The sequence below is a fragment of the Lepisma saccharinum genome, chromosome 3 (assembly GCF_977018435.1).
Source record: "Lepisma saccharinum chromosome 3, izLepSacc3.1, whole genome shotgun sequence".
In the NCBI taxonomy this organism is placed as follows: Eukaryota; Metazoa; Arthropoda; class Insecta; order Zygentoma; family Lepismatidae; genus Lepisma; species Lepisma saccharinum.
In genome coordinates, this window is record NC_139231.1 from 80,610,571 (window position 1) to 80,633,612 (window position 23,042).

General features: G+C 37.3%; 1 protein-coding gene across 3 annotated transcripts in view; it reads right to left on the reverse strand.

Annotated features, from left to right (window-relative positions):
• The window catches only part of LOC145985184 (uncharacterized), a 148,217-nt gene that overhangs the window by 54,353 nt on the left and 70,822 nt on the right, over nucleotides 1-23,042 (reverse strand). Inside the window, exons 1-3 of one of the 3 annotated variants that reach the window (XM_083118894.1) lie at nucleotides 13,147-13,178; nucleotides 12,738-12,831; nucleotides 1,656-1,770 (exon numbers count right to left, since the gene is read on the reverse strand). In XM_083118894.1, the coding sequence (XP_082975020.1) occupies nucleotides 1,656-1,763 (108 nt within the window). In that variant the 5' untranslated portion in view covers nucleotides 1,764-1,770; nucleotides 12,738-12,831; nucleotides 13,147-13,178. Of the gene's footprint in view, nucleotides 1-1,655; nucleotides 1,771-12,737; nucleotides 12,832-13,142; nucleotides 13,179-23,042 lie in introns of those variants that run through there. The other 2 variants (XM_083118893.1, XM_083118895.1) reach the window with 2 other exon arrangements.

Consider the following 23,042-nt stretch of genomic DNA (forward strand, 5'->3'; position numbering starts at 1 on the left):
GTGAAAAATTTGATCTGTAGTTGATCTGTTACGTTTAAATCCACATTGATAATCACCTATAATTTCATTAGCATATGGGGTTAGTCTTGTTAAAATAATGTTAGATAATATTTTATATGTTGTTGAGAGTAGAGAAATTCCACGGTAATTATTGCAGTTCATTTTATCACCTTTTTTAAACACAGGAACAATTATGGATTCTTTCCACTGTTGAGGGATTTCTTCTTTATTCCATATTAAACAAATTAATTTATGAATTTGACATATTAATGAATTTCCACCATATTTAATTAACTCAGCTGGTATTAAATCAATGCCAGGTGGTTTGTTATTATTTAGCCTTTTAATAGCATCCTTAACTTCGGTCAAGTTAGGTTCTGGAACTAAAGGTTCTTCTGTGTGGACTTCATTTACTTCTGATTTATCTCCTACATGGACAATTAAAAGGTCATTAAAGTAGTTCTTCCATCTATTTAGAATATCGCTTGGGTCAGCTAGAAAATCACCGTCTTTATCTTTTATCAAGTTTACTTTAGGTTGCCACCCCTTTCTAAACTCATTTACACCTTTATATAAATCTCTGATATTTTTATTTTTGCTGTTTGTTTCAATTTCGTTAATTTTGCTTTTCAAGTAATCTCTTTTTTTACTTCTAAACGTGCGGGTAACTTCTCGCTTTATTCTATTAAAATTGTTTAGATTTGTATCATCAGAGTTATTTAACCACCTAAGTCTAGCCTGATTTCTTATTTCTATTAGATTATGACATTCATTATCAAACCATGGCTTACTTTTTCTCGGTTTATGGTATCCTATACTTTCTTTAGCTGCTGATTCTATTGCATTACGTATGTGCTCCCAATTCTTATTTACGTCTGTTTCATTTATATTTTCATCATCATTTAAATCCTGCAAAACATCAAATCTATTTGACAGTTTAATTTGGTAATCTTTCTTAATTCTTTCATCAGTAAACTTTCCTGTATCAAATTTTAGAACTTTTAGATTTTGTTGCTTATGATTTATCACTGAGAGTCTGATAAACCTACGTTTCAAATTTCCATTCAATTTTTTGTTCACGATCGATATTGCCAACTATCTGCTGGCTTCGTCAGGCATGTGCTCGATTACAAATTAAGTCACCAGACAGGTGGCAAAACCAGATACAAACAAAAACTGTACGGGAAAATGAACCATAAGTTTATCAGAGTGAACAAGCTCTCCACGCATAACTGCCAAATGGATATCTTTAGACTAAACACTGACAAATTACTGACCTATTTATTTATACCATATCAATAAATTGTCATAGTAAAAGTGAGATTTCTTTTTTATTATTATTATAAAATTATTGTAATTTTTTTTTATTGAGAAAGTGCCGACATTTTCATTATTAGACAAAATTATGTACATTAGGAAGATGTTTTCTTGGGATATGAAACCGGTGATTTCCAGATAGGTTTCCAAGAGCTAATGTCACTCTCATTTGCAGTTATGCACACAAAAATATACTGACTTAATGACCATTAAAAAATTGACAAATTACAAACTAAGATGAAAAACTGACTTTTACTGACCGTTTTCCACCCCTGATAACACATTAAGGCTTGTAAATAACTCAGACATGACACACACTAAAAAACATCAATTCTTACCAATTCTGTGACACACTGGGCAGGTGTTGTGATTGTTATCCCAGTTCTAAGCAAGCTGCGAACTTCTCTTGAAAGCTCCCTTATTTCTGCTATTGGTGGGCCCATCATGGAAGCTCTGTGAGAAATAAACACATGACACATGAGGAACAAATGATCAAATTTGAAGAAAATCGGAGTTGTTGGCTAACTCTGTGGCATGCTCTGTGTGATTTGATATGTGAATCTAAATCTTTCTTACTCGAATCCTTAGGAATCTGCATCTGAATCCAAGCTTCAGATCCACACACCTCTAATGAGTAGCTGTATTTCCATATTCCTTTTCCTTTCAGTAAAGACAAAACTAGAAAATAATAAATCTACTCCTATTGGTGCTGAACTGGTACTACTACGAACCAATACCTGTCGATAATCATCATGTTGTCACGCTATATGTGGGTGATGCCTCTCGGCACTTCATTTGAAGTCGTGCAGAGTTATTTCTTGCAGGGAACCACTGTGCCAACTTTACCACTGCGCATAGCAGCAAAGCTTGCTTTGTTTCTCTTAACTCTTTTATCCATTCTTAAGTGCTGTGACTTCAGTCTTCAATGTGAGTGATAAAATTTACATTACAACTGTGTGAACTACCCCGATAAACCTGGACCAGTGCTGGCGATTGCATTCCGAAATTTGGGGGGGGGGGGGCAAGGACATTTTACTTTCCCTTGATAGATAAGGTATAGCATAGAGCCAGGCAAAAGTGGCATAAAGTGAGGGGGGATCTGACCAGTGGCGAAGCATCCTATGAGACCAGGAGGCCGGGCCTACCCACGCCATTACTCTTTGAAAGGTGTATTTACTTATTTTGTCAAAACACATGTAATGCAATGGAAAAGTTTGGAATTTTCATTTATGATAATTACAAAAAAATTCTAACCCTGTCCAGTATACGAACTTTCCACGGAGTGAGGCACATTTGCTGGGGCCTCTTCTCTTTACATTCCGTAGTACGGTCATATATGCAGGAAGCCTAATCTTACGAGTACTGTACGTATGCTTATAACGTGCTCCTGAGGCTGGCCTCGCGGTGTTACCCACTAGGACGAACAGAATATCAGCAACACTGCATTTCCGCCAGGGTTGGAAATTTGTGGTGTACCGGCATTTTTTGTAAACATTAGCCTGTGTTCGTGCAGAGATATTTCTATTTCATTGTACATTCTCCATATTTTGTACGAAACTTAGGTTTTCCTTCCTTTCATCGACATGTGTAAGTCAAATTGAAAATCACGTAGTGTAGTTCTGACTTCGTTTTCTGGTCAGAGTGCTGATGGTCTTGTCGATTCACCCAACACCGTAGCGTAAACAGAAAGTCTAAAGAACTTATATGTGTAAAGTAAGTCTTCATACCAAATAATGTAAATTAAAATCCTAGCTACGCCTTATATTTACAAAGTAGTTTTACTTTCACTGGAAATAGAATAATTCATTTTTATCGTGAACGGGGATTCCCTCGTTCGTTCCCTCTCTGTGAAAACTTGCCTCCTGCTCAGGATGCTACAAGGGAGAGTGGCTCGGAGCGCGAGGTTCGTGGCGGTAGAGCTTTGTTTGTGATTCGTGTGTTGTGCAGCGATCAGATTTACGCAAGAAGTGCCGGACTGAAATGCAAGAACAATCGAGTTCTTAATTCAGTGAAGATGTAATCATCGGTGAGGTAGGACCCACTTTTGGTCTTTCATGTCTCCTTCTTATAACAATCATTTCTAAAATGTTTTCAACTATATTTTCCTTTGCAAGTAGCAGTGGCAAGTGACAGCAAAATATTTTAAAAAAATTCAAAGTTGTTGAACCGTTATTTAATGCGTTAACGCTGTTGTTGAATAAATATTACAAGCAGACATTTTTTTATGCAGCCGACACAAGCGAAGAGGTAGGCAGTTTCGTTTACCCTGAAGGGATAACAAGAGAAGAGGGCAGTCAATGAGAGTACAATACATGGGAAGACTTTTTTTGGGTTTAGGACAAAGAGTTTTGTGTTATGGGGTTATTGCACGGGCCATGTCTGTTTCAGGTCTGGCGGAACAGGCCAGTGTTGTCACATTGGATTGGCAGAAAAGAGCTGAATTGCACCTAAAAATTGGGATTCTATTCTCTCAAGCAACTACGTACATTTATTATAACCTGTTTATATGTTACATAGTAACCTGTCGTGTTCCCGGGTCCCAAACAAAGATCCTATGTTCTATTATCACGTAAAGGTGTCTACTAACACAAGGGCTAGAACAAACTAGGATGCAAAGTATACACACTGAATGAGGGAGGTCACCTTTACTTATGTTATTTCTTGAAAGCTGCGTGGTGGTCATCCTAACACGTTACGAAGCCAGGTGACCTAATTGTGGTCATGTCAATGTTTCCTGATCATCTTTAATTCATTCTCCATACATTCTCATCGTCACGATTTGCATAGAGCAGAACAAATGAGACGAAAATATTCAAAATTTAAATTACGTTTACTTGCACATACAGGTGTTAGAAATTCATTTATCTAGAAAGCCAAGACTGGAATTAACTACAATCATTCCTTTAGTTAGACAACAGATAACAATGGTGTTTTCCTCGGTGCGAGGAAGTCTTGCTAAAAAAAAACTAAGTTGGCAGCAGTAGAACGTACCAAACTGACATATCGCTGAAAGTGCGGAATTCTGTCGTCTGCTCACGGCACAAATGTCCGACTGACCCGAAAATTATGGGGGGGTTTCTAGCCCTTTTCACCTCAATTGCAAAATAAATTTAGAATAAAAGTGATGAAGAATTGACAACAGGGCTCGAGAACGTCACGCCACTGGTAAGTAAAGAAGCGACCTGGAGAGACATTGAACCACTCTCCATGACATAGCCCCCCTCCCTTTCTTTTAAAGATTTAAGCAACTAATGGAAATTATCGCACTTTTGTGCCTACCCTGCTAGGAAATCTACGCTTCGCCACTGGATCTGACTCCCCCCACACACTCCTAATAGACGCCACTGACCTGGACTATGCTTCAGTCCATGTTTTTATGATTATCACAAGGAAGTAAAAGTAAAGTATTCATACGTTTATGCATGTATTGCAAATAAAATTTTCTTCAATATGAAATAAACATATGTTCATATTTTACATAATCATAAAGCTTATCCTTAATAAAAACATTTAATTTTGTAAATATTCATAATTTCTATCCATGAAAGATGCATAATTCAAATCCCTGAAAGTTGATAGAAAAAGATATGAATGTAATACATAACATTTCACACTTCTCTAGAAGTGATATGCAGTGATGTGTTGAAAAACTACTAACATAGCAAATGCTGCCTTTTGGCATTTTCCGCATACAGCATGGAAATTTCGATGATGTGCGCTAATGACTTTTTTCGTTAATGTTTAGTGCACAAATTTTATATTTTATGGTGTTTATAGTCCCAAATGAAAAAAAAAAAAGAAACAAATATTGCTGTACAAAAAATTTCAGCACATGCAGGCAACTACACACATTTTCATCAGCAGTGAACATGTTAAACACAAAATGTATTTTTTCCCCCACAATAATGGTCCAAAATCAACAAGAATAAGATCTTGCAAATATTTGAGGATATATAGACCCTGAAAAAGTGATGCATTACATTTTCTGGACCGCACAAAAATCCCACGATTACGGAAAAGTATCAGTAAATAAATCAGAACCAGTGTTCTGCAAACATTCGTACTGGCTGATATCAATTTAATTTCATTATATTTTTGTTACGGGAATGCACTAGTGAGTTTACAATAACATAAAATTCTCCATGTGAATCTAGCACTAATACACTAGTGTCCAAAATTAAAGCAACAAACAGAAATCCTTTCCACGTGTGATTTTTTTGTTGATAAATTTGCCAAGTTTAACCTGTTGCTATGGTGACTTTTTCCTTGATAAATCCTGGCAGGGTTGCCCACAGGGGGTTTTATGGTGCAGGTTGCACCATCAAGATTTTTGGGGGAGATTTTTTCCCTTCAAATAATATAAAATTCAACATTTATATCTTTTCCAAAATATATGTAATAATTTTACACCTTAAATGCACCGTATTTAATCCATTAGATGAAGAAATGAAAGTGTTTAGTGCTATATCGAAAGGGGGGCTACCGAACCCCTATATATTAGGCCTTAATTGACACGTGGCTTCTGAATTAAACTTTGGGGGGGGGGGGGAGTATCCAACTCTAGGTCTTAGTTTATGGCGAGTACTTTAGTTAGAGGGGGATTGAGCATTAAATTGAAGGGGATATCCAATTCTTGTGTATTACTATTGTCTTAAGACTGTTGCAGAAATTCTGGGGTGAAGACTGAGAATTAATTTTTTGGAGGAGGCAATATCTACTCTTCAATATTAACAGTAAGTCTAAAATTGGCATGGAAATTTTGGTGGTAGGATTGAGTATGAAATTAAAAGAGGGAGATAGAAAGCTCTTCATAAAGTGTTAAATCTTAGATTGTCAAGGGATTTCTGTAGTGGAGAGAGAGTTCGAACATTGCATTTTGGAGACTGTATTTAGCGATAAGTAGGAACACAAATTTATGGTAAATAAAAACTAAGGAGAGCGGTAAATAAAATGTTAGATCAGCGGTATATACCAGCGGTGGAAAAAAAAAATTGGCACACACTTTTTCATCATGAGAGGAAACAATATACAAAAGAGCTAGCTATAAATTGATAAACTATTTCTTCATTTTTATATACTGTACACATACACAAGTACTTAGCTGTCCAACCAAAATAAAACATCAACAGAAAATCACTTCATTTCTAAAATGCATATTCGGGGGAAGAAAGGAATGCAGCTTGACAGGGAGTGAAGTTTTCGAACTGAGATTATGTGCATGGAAAATCCCAATTTGCAGTGTCTTCCTGATGTGATCGAAGATAAAACGTTCTTCAGATGCAAGTGGTTGGAAACTTTAGGCAAACGTTTTGTTATAAATCGACAGTTTGCACGCACAACCTCGATTGCCAGTTTTTGCATTTTTTCTACTTAAAAATAGTTCATTTCGTGGAAAGCACACATTTCGCATTACTTCGCGAATAAAACTCATGCATATTTCATCATTGGGGGTGTAGTTACATGCAGAATGTTCAAAATTGCATCTTTTTTTCACATTTCGCGATTTTGCGCATCGCGAAAATTCAATGTCCCTAGCGATAAGGTATCCACACGTTTTCAACCCCGAATGTGCCAAAGGAAAAGACTAAATATCTCGGGATCTTAAGAAAGTATTGACACCTCATTCAATTAATATTCTTCAAAACCTGCAAAGAAATGGATGAAAAAAGAAAAGAAAGAATGGGAAAGAAATTCCATTTGTTGCTTTAATTTTGGACATTGGCATAGTTAAAAGAAATCAATCGCAAGAATGTGAATTTCTGAAATTGTTACTTCTATTCCGTAACGCAATAGAATCAGCAGCTAAAGAAAGTATAGGATACCATAAACCAAGAAAAAGTAAGCCGTGGTTTGATAATGAATGTCATAATCTAATAGAAATAAGAAATCAGGCTAGACTTAGATGGTTAAATAACTCGGATGATACAAATCTAAGCAATTATAATAGAATAAAGCGAGAAGTTAACCGCACGTTTAGAAGTAAAAAAAGAGATTACTTGAAAAGCAAAATTGATGAAATTGAAACAAACAGCAAAAATAAAAATATCAGAGATTTATATAAAGGTGTAAATGAATTTAGAAAGGGGTGGCAACCTAAAGTAAACTTGATAAAAGAAAAAGACGGTGATTTTCTAGCTGACCCATGCGATATTCTAAATAGATGGAAGAACTACTTTAATGACCTTTTAAATGTCCATGTAGGAGATAAATCAGAAGTAAATGAAGTCCACACAGCAGAACCTTTAGTGCCAGAACCTAACTTGACGGAAGTTAAAGATGCTATTAAAAGGCTAAAGAATAACAAAGCACCTGGCATTGATTTAATACCAGCTGAGTTAATTAAATATGGTGGAAATTCATTAATATGTCAAATTCATAAATTAATTTGTTTAATATGGAATAAAGAAGAAATCCCTCAACAGTGGAAAGAATCCATAATTGTTCCTGTGTTTAAAAAAGGTGATAAAATGAACTGCAATAATTACCGTGGAATTTCTCTACTCTCAACAACATACAAAATCTTGTCTAACATTCTTTTAACAAGACTAACCCCATATGCTAATGAAATTATAGGTGATTATCAATGTGGATTTAAACGTAACAGATCAACTACAGATCAAATTTTTCACATCAGACAGACACTTGAAAAAAAGTGGGAATATAATCAAAATGTCCATCAGCTATTCATTGATTTCAAAAAAGCATATGATTCGGTCAAAAGAGATAAATTATATAATATATTAGTAGAGTTTGGAATACCTAAGAAGCTTGTTAGTATGATAAAAATATGCACCAGTGAAACAGAAAGTAAAATTCGTGTGGGTAATAATATGTCTGACAAATTTACAATTCATGATGGGTTAAAACAAGGAGATGCATTATCTCCATTGCTCTTTAATTTTGCCTTAGAATATGCTGTAAGGAAGGTAAAAGAAACTAAAGAAGGACTAAAATTAAATGGTGTGACTCAGTTGTTAGCATATGCAGATGATGTAGACTTACTGGGGGATGATGTGAATACAATTAAGAATAATGCTAAAATATTTTTCAAAACTGCTAAAGAGATAGGTTTGGAAGTTAACAAAGAGAAAACTAAATATATGCTTACAGGCCGAAACCAAGTGTTAGGTAATAATCAAAATCTAATTATTGATAACAACTCGTTTGAACCAGTTTCCAAATTCAAATACTTAGGAGTAATATTAACAAATGAAAATTATATTAAAGAGGAAATAAAAAGTAGGCTTAATTCAGGAAATGCATGTTACTTCTCTCTTCATAAACTTTTGTCTTCTCGTTTAATATCTAAGAAACTAAAAGTTAAAATATACAAAACAGTAATTTTGCCTGTAGTATTATATGGGTGTGAAACTTGGTCCCTTACATTGAAAGAGGAACATAAATTGAGAGTATTTGAAAATAAAATCCTTAGGAAAATCTTTGGACCTAAAAAGGATGAGGAGACAGGTGAGTGGAGAAGGTTACATAATTTAGAACTACATAATTTGTATTCATGTCCAGATATTATTAGAATAATTAAATCAAGAAGACTTAGGTGGGCAGGACATGTGGGACGAATGGGAGAGGAAAGAGGAGTTTACAGGATTCTTGTTGGGAAACCAGATGGTAAGAGACCTGTAGGAAGGCCAAGACGAAGATGGAGGGACAACGTTGAGATGGACCTAAAGGAAATCGGTAGGGATGGAAAAGAGTATATAGAACTTGCTCAAAATAGGAACAGATGGAAGGCCTGTGTTGCTGCAGCCATGAACCTTCGGGTTTAAGAAGGCTAGAGAGTTAGTTAGTTTAGTTACTTCTTGTTTAGAATAGGTACTAACCATTCTTAGAATGCAAGATGATAATGGATTTTTTCATCATTTAATGTGTTGATAGCTGCCAGTTGGCCTCTCTTCTTGAGTATATATATAACAAACTGGGATAAATCAGTGCACATATGTGCAATCAAAGTAACACGATGCATGTTAAAGATAAAATGGCTTGGTCTGAGTAGCAACATGTGCAATGTGTAAGCTTCAGTGTGAAAGCTTTCTACAACTTACCGATATCCAAGAAAGTGGGGTAAATTCTTTGAAAGAAAATACTTTATACCAGAATAATGAGATAATGTTCTAACATATTTTCCTTGGTAAAAAACTAAACCTAACAACAGTTTCTTTTTAAAATTACATTGCTTTAATTATTTAGGTTAGACATTATACCTCATTACATATATAGTTGTTTCTTTAGTTCCCATTCTTAAGTTGCCCATTTTTGGTCCTAAATGTTATCACTTACTTTTCCCTGCACACAGCTGCTTCTTATGTATGAATTTTAGTAGGGCTGAACAGATACCACTTTGAACCGATACCGATACTCACAATGATTCCCATTGATACTGATGCTTGAAAATTGTAATCATTGATACTGATGCTTGAAAATTGTAATAATTAAAATTTATTCAAAATACAGAATAATATTAGTGTGTAAGTATTCCACTTTGTTACATGCATCAATTTACCAAAATATTTACTTTAAAATATTTTAGAATTACATCAGAATACATGCTTTGTTATCACAAAATTTATTTTATCACACAAAATTGGTGCAAATTTCAGGAAACTTATAATTTTGCGGAGCTCATGAAAGACTAAAATGACAGAAATGTATCAGCAGTTATTGGTAAATAAATTTCAACTGATACATTCCGTTTCCACCGACACTTACCGATAACACTGATATCAGCCGATACCGATACATCAGCACCAATATCGGCACAGACCTAAAGTTTAGTGATCTTGTCACAATTTCTTATAATGTGTCACACATTCCAAAAATTTCTTGTTAAAAAAGAAAGACTTTGCGTCACTTAAAGAAATTATTACTTATATCTTCTCGGCCGAACACCTCTCACTCGTTCATTTCGTCACTTTTTACATTCGTACTTACCCATTGTGCATTGCAAAACATTCTTTAATGTGTGATTTTGTTTTTCTGACGAAAATAATGTCAATAACAGTAATTATTGTTCGTCCTTTTTTCGCTTCATTAAGACACAATATGGCGGGCATAGCGTCGTGGATCAGTGGATATACAGTGTTTCCAACCTTCTTAACCGAAAAATGCCCCACAAACCATTCACGGTAAGGTTAGGTTAGGCAAACATAGTTAAAATTTGGGGTTGTAGTAATATCAGGAATGTATATTTGGTTTTTCATTTTCTTGCAAAACAACCGCGTCTTTGGAAACACTGCTAGAAGGTTATGTCATCAAACATGTGCAATGTCCAGTTGACATAGAGGAAGCAAAGAACAGCAACAGCAATTGTGCGTCGGAGAGTTATATTTCATGAAAAACACATGAATTTCCGGTCAAACTGATTCAACATTGAAAGTAAATACCTCCACGAACTTTCAAAATGCTAGAGAAACTCATTTCAGTAAGTACTTTCTTCTGTAAAAATGAAGAAATCCGTTCTTCCGAGATTATATTGTTACCAAGAAATTACTGAACAATATATGTAACAAGTATATTCATGTACACTGCTTACACCCCAACAAAACACACATACATACATGGAAGGTAAAATTTTACTATTCCACAAACATGTAACTTCTTCGTTTCATCACTTGTAACATTCGTACTTACCTATCTGCTTCGCGGAACATTCTTGAAGGTGTATTCACGTTTTTTTTGATGAAAGTAATGTCAATTTTTCACATACTTCTTTATTTGCGTTGTTTCGTTTCCGTAAGAAACAGTATGGCATGTACACCTTCACGCGCCATGCTTGTGTTTTGTCGATGCAGTGTTTCCAACCTTCGTAACCCAAAAAATACTCTAGTGATTTTTTTTTAAGCTTCTTCACATTATTTTACGAACAAAATTTTAACTATGCTTGCCTAACCTAACCTTGCCGGAAATCTTTTGTGGGGATATGCGTGAATGGTTTTTGGGGCTACCCATTTTTCAAGTACCCAATTACAAAATCCAGTGGATCTTCAACCCCCGGTATGAATTTCACCACGCATCCACGACACGTTATCTTTTCGGAAAACAATGGCGTGGTTGGAAACCTTGCAATCGACAAAACACAAGCACAACACGCGATAATCTACAGAGGTATCCGCGCCAAAGGCTATTGTGCGTTGGAGAATTAATTATCAACAAAAATAATGAATTTCCGCTATGATACATTCCCACAAGACAGAAAACACCTTCCAGATGTTAGACAATGCTACAGGAACTTATTACCGTAAGTAGTTTCTTGTGTAAAAATGAAGAAATCTGTTTGTGGAATAGTAAATTAGTACCCTTTCCAGAAAAAGCAATGACTAAATACAATAGCTTTATTACAGTGGTGGCCAGCGGGAGGTATGATGGGTAGTGCCAACGTGATCAAGAAAAAAAAAAAAAAAAAAAAAAAAAAAAAAAAAAAAAAAACCCCTCAGTCTCCTCCTTGAGGTTGCCCCACTGGCCAAGATGTTTATCCTCGTTTGGTAACGTGGAAAACAGTGTGTGTTTAAGTAATAACACACTAATCCGATTCATCTTCACTCATTAACCTATCTTTATACACTACAGGACACTTCACTAAAAACATAATTACAAGAGGAAGGGAAAACAAATCTTCTCACCTTCTCCTCCCACACGCACATGTATTCCAACTGGATGTTGAAAATATCCTAGAAATTTGATGTAAAAAGAAATTGTCGAAATGCTAAAGGAAACTTGCATCACCATAGGATCTTTTACTTTTATCTTTTATACAAAGTATGGATGGCTCTCTAGGCGCATCTATCTATTATCAAAATGTTCATTTAACTTTAGAAAAATACTTGGTTTGTTTCTCCAAAAGTACGTAGAAAAGTAGATAGTATCTTTTTCACGAATTACTTTCCCAACGGGTCTTACAAATCCGTCGTATTTAGCGACTTATCTCTGAAGATGGCAACTGTGTCAACACTGTGAAAGTTCCCTTGCCGTGCCAGGCGAAAACGGGCACGTCTGGTGTCTTATGAGCTAACCCCACCCCCTGACACCTTGCTCCCGGCTCATGGTGGAAATGTTACTCGCTGAGACTTCTCCAACCCTGATGAAGTGTGTCAACTTGGTTAGGTCAGCTCTTGGGTGGCGCGGACCACTGCCTCGCGAGGGTACGAAACAGCTAGCGATGCAGTGAGGAGGTTGGGGCGGTTCATAATTCATATCTAGTCTGTGGTTGGGGTGGTCATCACGTCAGCTTGACCAATTGTAAGATTCGAATCTCCTTGTCTGTAAACTATCAATGTATTCATTTAACAATACTTCGGCGAGGTATGCGTTTCTTCTGAGGGTAGTGCCATGGCACGGCGGCTCTACCCCTTGAGCCGCCGCTGCTTTATTATAGTAAATATAGTACGTTATTCTGACTGAAAACTTACCACAATGTCCTTTGTACTTTCCACGTATAATCCTTGTTCTTGCTGTGTAGGACAGGTACTTGTTGTGCCTCAGCATCTTGTCATTTCTGAAACTCTGGAAGAAAAAAAAAACACGTAGTTATGATAAAACTTCAAACAGGTTTGCCATACATAATCTCCCCAACACCAGGCATGGATCCACGGTGAGGGCAATCACCTCTCCCAGGTTTTTTCATATACCTATTATTATTCCTAATATTTTTGAAGACTCAAATATTCTGTCTTCTATCACAAAGTTTAACAGGACTGAGAATATTTTTTTTTAGATATAAATAGAAATAATGTCGTGACTGTCTTACAATATACCATGTTCATCTTCATGTGTGGAAATTTAAAGAAGGAATTAACACAATTTAAAATTTGAACCTACTAATAACAACCATGAGGATTTTCCCGCAGTACTTGACAGACGACGATTGCAATATGCTACCGACTGAACAGCAACCAGCAAGTACCATCGCTTGCTTCCAGTTTCATTACTTTATATTGTATTATTTACGATTTTTGATAGGTTATGCGTGTTGACATTCATTATTATAAGTTATACTAAGTTTCATTACAAAGATAAATGTTTATTCTTTTACAGTATCCTAATTTTGTTGGCAAGTGTGCGTTGCAGGACAATTAATAAGACCATCGGAATGGAGAAACTTTTTCCGGAAGTGAAGCTGTGACGACACCAAAAACGGAGGAGGACTGGAGAGCAAAGGCGAGCCCAAGAAGGGGCAGAGAGTGCACTTGCCCCCTTGAGATATCTGGGAAAATTTAAATAGTGAAATTGTAGCAAAATTTTATTACAAATAATATTGTTTTATTTGATTTAAATAAGTTACAGCAATTAACTGCCATCCCAAGAAAATAACGAGAGAACATTTTTACCAGAGACATTGAAACCATGTTGACTGCCGTAATTAGAGGTGTGCTGGATGGGATTAGGAAGGAGGATTTTTTATCTCCGTCGTTCAGTACTCAAAAAACCGCCCATTTCCCGGTGCTGTAAAATCTTGAATTCTATACATGTGCTATTTCCCCCTCAAGTGATTGTTTCTGTACTTCTGAGATAAAGACTTAATTTCAAGACATTTCAAACACTTATAGTGTACGAAATAACAAGAATTAACCTATTTTAAATGCGATCCTCTGAAATTTCTAGACTATTCGGGAACCCAAAAAGTCCGGATATGATAATTCACGCCTCGTTATTTTTAATCACATTTCATTTTTACAGTATCCCTCTGGGCGTAAAAAACATGGGTCAGTTACCATGAAGGAGAGCAGTTTTTAATTTTATGAAAGTTACGAGCAAGAATACAAGTATTCATTTTGATGTATAGACACCCTTAGACAAAGTTATGAAAAAAGCCCGTAATATAATATCTGTCAGAAAACAAAAATTCGGGGGTTATACCCCTGTACCGAGCAGGGGCGGCGTCAGGGGGAGGCTGCGAAGTGCGAACCCCTGAATTTTCGTCTGCACCCCCTATCCAAAACCTATATTCTACCGAAAACATTACCTCTTACAGTGTCATATTATGCCATGTCGTTGTCATATTTAGGACCGAATGTTAGGTACTGAAGTGAGACTACTGTTATTATTTACAAGAGGTAAGCATTGATCCTACCACAGACAAGTGTCTGTGATCCTACTCTCAAAGAGATTCCGCATTTATTTTCCTGTACTGTCGGCAGTCAGCGGCCCTTGTATTTGTTTCTTCAGAATTGTTGTTAGACATTATTTCTTCTTGTGTTTCAACTTTCAAGTAGTCTGTTTGTGTTTTTTAAATGTATATAGATCAGTGTTAGTTGTTGTATGTTTTCCTTTGCACTATTGATACACGGTTATGTTTCCCGCCTACTCGTTCTTCCTCTTTTCTTCAAGTCGCATTAGAACAAAAATTTCAGTTTCTTTCAAGAATCGTCAGGTCGTGCTCGCGAAATTATTTAACGCGAGTTGTAGGCCTATCGTGACGGTAGCTTCCTTGTTAATTAATTCTATTTGTTCTAGTAAACGTACCATTTGAGACTATTTCAAAGACTATTACAAAGATGCCAAAAATTCGCGAAGAAATGTTATTGTTCGTCGTTGGGGACAGTGCGGCCCAAGGCACTTTAACTAAGAAGTTGCTGTGCATTTAGCGTTTTATCCTGACACCACAGCATCTGGGCAGACGTATGGTAGGCTATGTACACATATATTATGTAAAACGAACGCATATGAAAAGAGGGGTAACAAAGCAACGGAACATTTTCAGAAAAGTGAAGCAGTCCAAAAAAAGTGAATTGATAATTACATGAAAGTGACTACATAATTTCGTATCCATTGTGATATTTTCTTTTTCAAATTGCAGAACTTTAGGTTGCATAGTAGCTATTTCTTTATATTACCGAACGCGCACAAACTGAACACTCAGTAGAAGTTGTCACCTATACAACGCATCTGGCATTTGATTAATAACTGAATTTTGTACCTCAATTGGTTGTGGCTTGCAATCAAGGAATCCCGGGTTCGATACCCGGTGAAGGCACATAGTGGCTCGGATCCAACTTTAAACTATAGGTCCACTCCCGATTAGCCTGTATGTTCATAAAGTGGCCTTAAAACAATGGATGTCAATCTAAAAGTGTATATTTCAGTCACGGCCATTTGTATGAATTATTATGCATTGCAGGAACACGGTAACTTCAAACTGAAGGATTTTTTTTAGAGAGAGTGAGCAACACTATTAAGGGGGGGGGAGAATGCCTTGTCTTGCTTTCCTCTCAATGAAAAAATCCTCCAGTCATTCTTATATGTCCCTCTATTGAACAAGCTCTCCTTTTCAAATTTCCAAACGTTGTTGTGCTAAAATCAGACTAAAATGAAGCAAGTCGCTGGTATTCTTCAGTTTTATTAGTAGATGCCTACTAAAACTTGGTTGATATTTGATTTAGGGACTAAAACATGCATACATATTTCACTTTTTCTTTATTTTCAACGTCGCACCCCCTAAATTTCAATCCGCAGCCCCTCAGCACCCCTAGACGATAAACCTGTCGCCGCCGCTGACTGTACCCTCTCGTTCCCTGCGCCACTGTGTGTTCTGCACGTTATTCAAAGAGAGAACGAGAAAGCAAGGAATAAATAAATATACGTGAAAGAAACAGAGAAAATTGTAATATTAAGAGGTGGAGTAAGAAAAAGGGCAAATTGAGAGATAAAAGGAAATGGAATGAAAGATATGAAGAGAGAGGCAAAAATAGAAACAGCATCAGCATTTCATTATTCCTATCGTAATTTTCTTTTACGTCACTTTTCTGTCACTTTTGGCTATTTGTGATGATGAGTGATGATGTTATAAAAAATGATGAATGGACAGTCACATACCAGGTGGCCCACATAAAAGTAGCCCGGCCGGGTAATACCAAAGACGAGCTAATAATTGTATGTGTAATTCTCTGTTATGTAAGTAGACATAGAAATCTGTGCACAAGCAGGGGCGGCCGCACATAAGGACGATACGGACGCCGCACTGCCGTGTGTAACCACAAGTGAACAAACATTACATTAACATTTATATATTAGCTTTTACATTGTCTGAATTGCAAATATTCCATTGCTTATAGATCGTTGGTTAGTCGTTTCTGTATTCATTCTTCCGCGACAATTGCAAAGTTTGCACGCCACCGTGCGGGGGAATACGGAACTTCGAGAGAAATGTGGCAGGGCGCCGTCCTCCCACTTTATGAGACGTAGAGCATTCTCAGGCGCTGCCGGGAGGGGTAACAGGCGAGGGAACTGGGTGAATAACACACGCGGGATCTGTGTAAGGGAGGACGGAGGGTTTGTCGTCCGAACCCCCCCCCCCCCTAGGCGAAACTGGCCCTCTCTCCGGAGAACGGTAAGCAATGAAGAATTGCCAGAAGCAATGAAGTTAACCGAAGATAGAAAATTACCAACCGTTGAAAAATATCATTCTGTATTCCATAATCTTATTCACTTATAACATAAGAGTAGAGCAATAAATAACGCAATTTCCAATGTGGAAAGAAAATATCGTTAACTGAAAATGTACAGAATCTTGCTTGATTTTTGTTATTTACCGTCGCTTTCTGCTACTTTTCGGTAATCACGACGATGAGAATGAGTGGTGATATAATGAAATTGATGAAGGGGCATTCACAAAGAACACACATGCCCATGCCGGGATTCGAACCCAGGAGCCCTGGCTTTGTAATGCGGTATGCTAGCCACGAAAGTCGGCTATAGATTCTTGTTACACGCAAAATTATGTGTTCTCTCTTTTCTTAGTTTGGTGAAAAGTACATTTGGATTACAATGATGTGGAGTACATCATGTAGATTAAATTACATGTTTTGATTAGCACGTTTGAAAAAATCCTGATAATGTGACAAAGTTCTCCAATTTCTTTTCAAGGCGGATGTTAGATAAATTAGAAACTCGTCATCTAAACTAACCAAGAGCCGCTACAGGAACCTGTAAACTTCAAATTTCTGAAAATTTGGCAAAATTGCCTGGCAACCCCTTAGCAATAAAACGACCGGGTGGGAAGACTATAGTATTGACACTTGTAGTTTCTTCATTTTCCATGGAAAAGTGAAGCTTTTTCGGTAGTTGTGTGCTGTATTTGTGCATTTGTCGCGATGAACAGTGTGGAGAATTTGTTGGTGCGAGTTTTTCTACCAGAAGTCTGAAGTCTGGATGAAAAAATGAACATAAAAAACCTAGGCCGAATTTGAATCTAGAATAAGTGTCAAAGAAGGAAGGTCGTGAGTTTACTCGCAAATTTCGCGTTGAAGGACAAAAGCATTAATTACAAGCATGTCTGAAGAAGATTTCTGGTAAGTTTGAAGTTTTTACTGTAGAGGTTCTGGTAACGCAGATATCACCTATCCAGTGAGATATTTATTTTGGTGCCCTATTTCACATATCAATTAGTAATGTTGGACAGGAAACTTTTTCTGTATAACTTTTTTACTAGAAATTTTCACGATCAATGCACGTAAATATTCGTCATTGTCAGTGGCGTGCCCAGGATTTTCGAATGGTAGGGGTTATGTATACTTTTCCTTGATAGTCGGCCCTCATTTTGTCATATTTTTCTACCTTTCACGTTCTTTTTTTTAGGAATACTGGGCCAAAGAGGGGGGTTATAACCCCCATCAACCCCCCTTGGGCACGCCACTGGTCATTGTGCTTATCAAGTTGTGTAAAAATGAATATCCCTTCTTCTGAATTTTCCCCTCTGTTAAACGACTAAATCTGTTAGAATTATATTTCTTCTTCCATCTTCTTCGCATTACTGTAAAATAATTATTAATTTATTATAATATGTGCAAACGTGTAAAACATGATATTCGGAAAACACGAACGTATCAGTTTCTTATCACGTTAGCTGTTATACGAAATTCACCATTTAAACTCTCATTACTAGTAGAGCAAATTTGTGTCGGCCCCCGTGGCGGAGTGGTTAGCACATCGCTTTACGACGCCAGGGTTCCCGGGTTCGAATCCTGGCCTGGGTATGGATGTTTGTGAGTGCCCATTCATCAATTTCATCATATCACTCATCCCCATCCTCGCAAATTAGCCAAAAGTTTCACAAAAGGCGAAGTAAAATAAAGCAAATCAATAGAGCAAATTTGTGAGCTATCGCCCCTCCACTTTGGTTCACCACGAGCGGCCACTGCGCACAAGCAATACACGTACTCATTCATGTTTTAATTTAATTGTTCATAAACATTGTTAGTTTCTCATGGATCTGTCAAATGCCTAGCAGTTCTGGTAATCAAGTCGCGTCGAGAAGATTGTGTTTTCCGTGCCGCAGCGAATTGTGATAGTGAGAGAATATGTGCGGACGGTACCCAGGAACAAAACCACCTACGAAATAATGCTGTTGTTACGCTTCCTGCCTACGAATGTGTATAAGGTCGTACACAGTCATCTCTAGTTTTATAATTAAAGTCTAAGTTGAGTGTGATGTACTGGTCTGCTGAGAATCCACATATCCCGCACGTCGAACACTAATACACCCTTCCATGACCAAAAAATTGTTGTTTGGTGTGCAGTTTCAGGAACACGTGTAGTAGGTCCAGTGTTCTCTGAATCAACAGTGAATAGTACAGTTTATTGTGGCTTCTTGCAAACGTTTTACGACGAATTGACACCAGAAGAAAGACTATACTCCTACTTCCAACAAGATGGAGCCACATGCCACACTTCGAACGAATCCCTGGCATTGGTGCATGAACTGTTTACAGAAGAGTGCACAGTAAACAAGGGGTTGTGACCCCCTTGTTCCCAGGATTTGTCCTCCTGTATTTTTCATCTCTGGGGATGCTTAAAGCAGAAGGTGTATGCAAATAACCCCCATACCCTGGCTGAACTCCAGCAAAACATTACCAACACCATCCGGAGCATCACCCGTGAAGAGCTACAGGCTGTGTCAGCCAGTATGTTGCGACGTGCACAGAAGTGTTGACGTTAACGGGGTCCACTTTCAGCATCTCATGTAACATGCAGGTATGCCAGTGTTCACATTTTCCTACTCTTTCCTACCTTTCTTTCGGCCGGTATCTGGTACTACCTGCCGGGCTATTTTTATGTGGGCCTCTCTGTAGAACACCAAATCGTAGATCGGGACTCGAATACTGGAGCACATCGCGCTACGACGCCAGGGGTCCCGGGTTCGAATGCTGGCCTGGGCATGGATGTTTGTGAGTGTGCATTCATCACTTTCATCATATCATCACTCATCCTCATCTTCGCAAATTAGCCAAAAGTGGCACAAGAAGCGAAGTAAAATAAAGCAAATCAATCGATCAATCAATCGAATACTGGAACTTTGGTAACGAGACCAAAAGTCGAGCTCTACCATTATTGTTTGAATAAATGTTGCTATTTCAACATGATAACACTATACCCAAGGGTGTTCTCAGAGGGGGCCAGGGGGCACTTGAATCCCTCGGAGATATCTGTAAAAACTTCACACAATTCGAATGGTGAAACTGTATCGTAAAAACATGCACGAGATGGGGTGCCACGGCAGACAGCAGATTAAGTGGTGTCTGACACATGTGCATCGTAAAAAGTGCAGAAAGACAAAGAATTGTTCATCAACAAAGTGATAGATGCTTATGGAAAGCAAGCAAGTCGAACTCAGTTTCTATTCAAATAGCGGACTCAAGTCTGACTTTGACAATAACACCACGATATTTTCAATTCTATTTCATAATTTGTAAAACAACAACAATAATAAAATATAAAGTGTGACTTTTTATGACTAAAAGGCAAGATACGAAATCTTATTCTGCTCCCAGTGTTAAAAATGGAAATTCCTAACTGGGGGAGGGGGTGGGGGTGCTTGTATGGATCAACATGGAGAAAATACAGTGGGTGGGGGATGCATATGCAAATTATCCTAGTGAGGGGGTGCTTTATGAGTTGTTTTTTTTAAACATGGGGATATCACCATTCCGTGTTCGAGCACTTCTGCCCCCCTGAGAAAAAAATCCCGTGGGCAGCCTTGAAGAAGGCCAGATTACGTTTCCGACTAGGTGAGATACTGAAATCTGAAATTAATTCGCATGTCACAAGTATCTTTCCTGGACCCGTCACTGCCTCAACCTCGTTTCCGTCTATCGACCCACTGGTTAAACTTACACCTACGAGCAAGGACGTATTTAAGGGGGGGGGCAGGGGGTCCGGACCCCCCCGAAAGATTTATCAAGTACTAAAATTAAATAATGAAAAATATATTCGTTTAGCCGTTGTTGTATTATTTCCTCTCAACTTATTGGAAGACAAGGATTATATTGGAATCATAGGGCTTTGAAGAGCACAAAGGACTTATTTTGGGGGTCCGGACCCACCCGTACCCGAAAGACTTATTAAGTACGAAAATTAAATAATGAAAAAATTCTCGTTTAGCATTTGTTGTAATTTCCTCTGAACATATTGTAAGACAAGGATTATATTGGGATCATACGGCATTGAAGGACAGGTAGGATGTATATAAGGTGGGGTCCAGGGGTCCGGACACCCCGAATGACTCAATAAGTACTAAAAATAAGTAATGAAAATATTAGAATTTGTTGCATAATCGATGGTTATTAACTTCCTCTGAACGTTTTACAAGGCAAGGATTATATTGGGATCATACGGCCACCAGTCTGATACACTGACTGAAATCTCAGGAGAAAAGTTGTTACGCTTCCATATGCATAAAATATTAATCAGAAACTTACTTTTCTCCAACTACATGTAACATCATTTTTGTTATTCGATAAATATTCAATTATTTATCTATTTGACATTAATTTCATTTGCCAGAGCACTTGATTTTATGTAAATTATTCCGATCTTAAGTACAAGTAAGTTACGTAATGAATATGCACTCTTATATCAGTAGTGTAATTGGGTTGTTTCAAAATAATACTTAGTAGGTATTCTCTTTTTTTATCAATTGAATATCACTTTTTGACATATTTTGACAATTTTTTGTCGATGTTTTAGCGTTTGACGATTTTTCAGTGCAATTTTCACCGCATCTCATTTTTTTCCCACTCGTACTTGGTAGGTATGCATTTGTAGCTTTTTTTTTATCAATTGAAAATCAGTTTTTGACATATTTTGACAAATTTTTGTCGATGTTTTAGCGTTTAGCGATGTTTTTGTAAAATTTCCTATTTTTCCCTTTTTTCCCACTCGTACTTGGTACGAATGCCACGATCTTACGTGATATAACTTAACCTATTCATTTTTTTTTCGTGCTAAACTACACGAGAGCCTCTACGTGCTTTGACCTACTTTAGAGTAGAACCATAAAAACAGAGCTGCAACCGAAAGTGAGGCTCGAAGTGAGGCTCGGTGAGGCTCGACTTAATAGTTTGCTCTTGTAAGACATAAGCCTTATTTTCTCGCAGTGTTGCCAATATTTTACTCGAAATAAAATCACCAAGGTTTTTTTCTTGGTCTAACCTATGTTATTGAACTGCGTCGTCACGTCCAAACCTGCATGACTTCCGAACACTATTGGTTTTATTCATATTTTTTCTTACGTATAGGTGTATATGATGAATCCCTAAACAGATTTTTCCTAAGTCTTACTGTTTCCAAGATAACCCCACTTCCGGTTGCCATTTTGGATTTGTGAACATAGGTTCTATTCATATTTTTTCTCATGTATAGGTGTACCTGATGAATCTGCAAACAGATTTTTCCTAAGTTTTACAGTTTCCAAGATAACCCCACTTCCGGTCGCCATTTTGGATTTCCGAACATAGGTTCTATTCATATTTTACTTACATATAGGCGTATGTGACGAATCCGCAAACAGATTTTTTCTAAGTTTTACCGTTTCAAAGATAACCCCACTTTCGGTCGCCATTTTGGATTTCCGAGCATAGGTTCTATTCATATTTTACTTACATATAGGCGTACATGACGAATCCGCAAACAGATTTTTCCTAAGTCTTACCGTTTCCAAGATAACTAGTAGTGCAGATTAGCCGGTTCACCAACCTCATTTGGGGCTCGGTGGAGCTCGGTGGGGCTCGCCAAACCTCAAAAACTCACTTTCTCTCCACGTTCCGCGCCTCATTTATTGCGCTGACGATGTTTCACAGCGTAGAAAACAGCACCAAAACATCAAAAACTCATTTTGATTATTTGGAGCTCACCAAAACCTCAAAAACTTATTTTTATTAATTGAGGTTCACCAAACCTCAAAAACTCTCATTTTCTCTCTATGTTCAGCGCCTCATTTATTGCGCTGACACAACGTGATGAGTAAATAATGCAGTTTTTTATTCTTGAAGGATGAATGCACCTTATCGTAATTTTCCAAGCCCCGGTCAAATGTTTGTATATCGTGACCTTTGTAAACCTCTCTCTCGGGAACGATGTGCCACACACACACGCGCGCGCGTGCCTATATTGTGACGCAAACAAACAAACAAATAATATTTTTTTTAAGATTCTTGGCCCCTAACCCCACTTCCGGTCGCCATTTTGGATTTCCGAGCATAGGTTCTATTCATATTTTACTTACATATAGGCGTACGTGATGAATTAGCAAACAGATTTTTCCTAAGTTTTACTGTTTCCAAGATAACCCCACTTCCGGTCGCCATTTTGGATTTCCGATCATAGCTTCTATTCATACTTTTTCTCACATATAGGTGTACACGATGAATCACCAAACAGATTTTTCCTAAGTTTTACCGTTTCCAAGATAACTCCACTTCCGGTCGCTATTTTGAATTTCC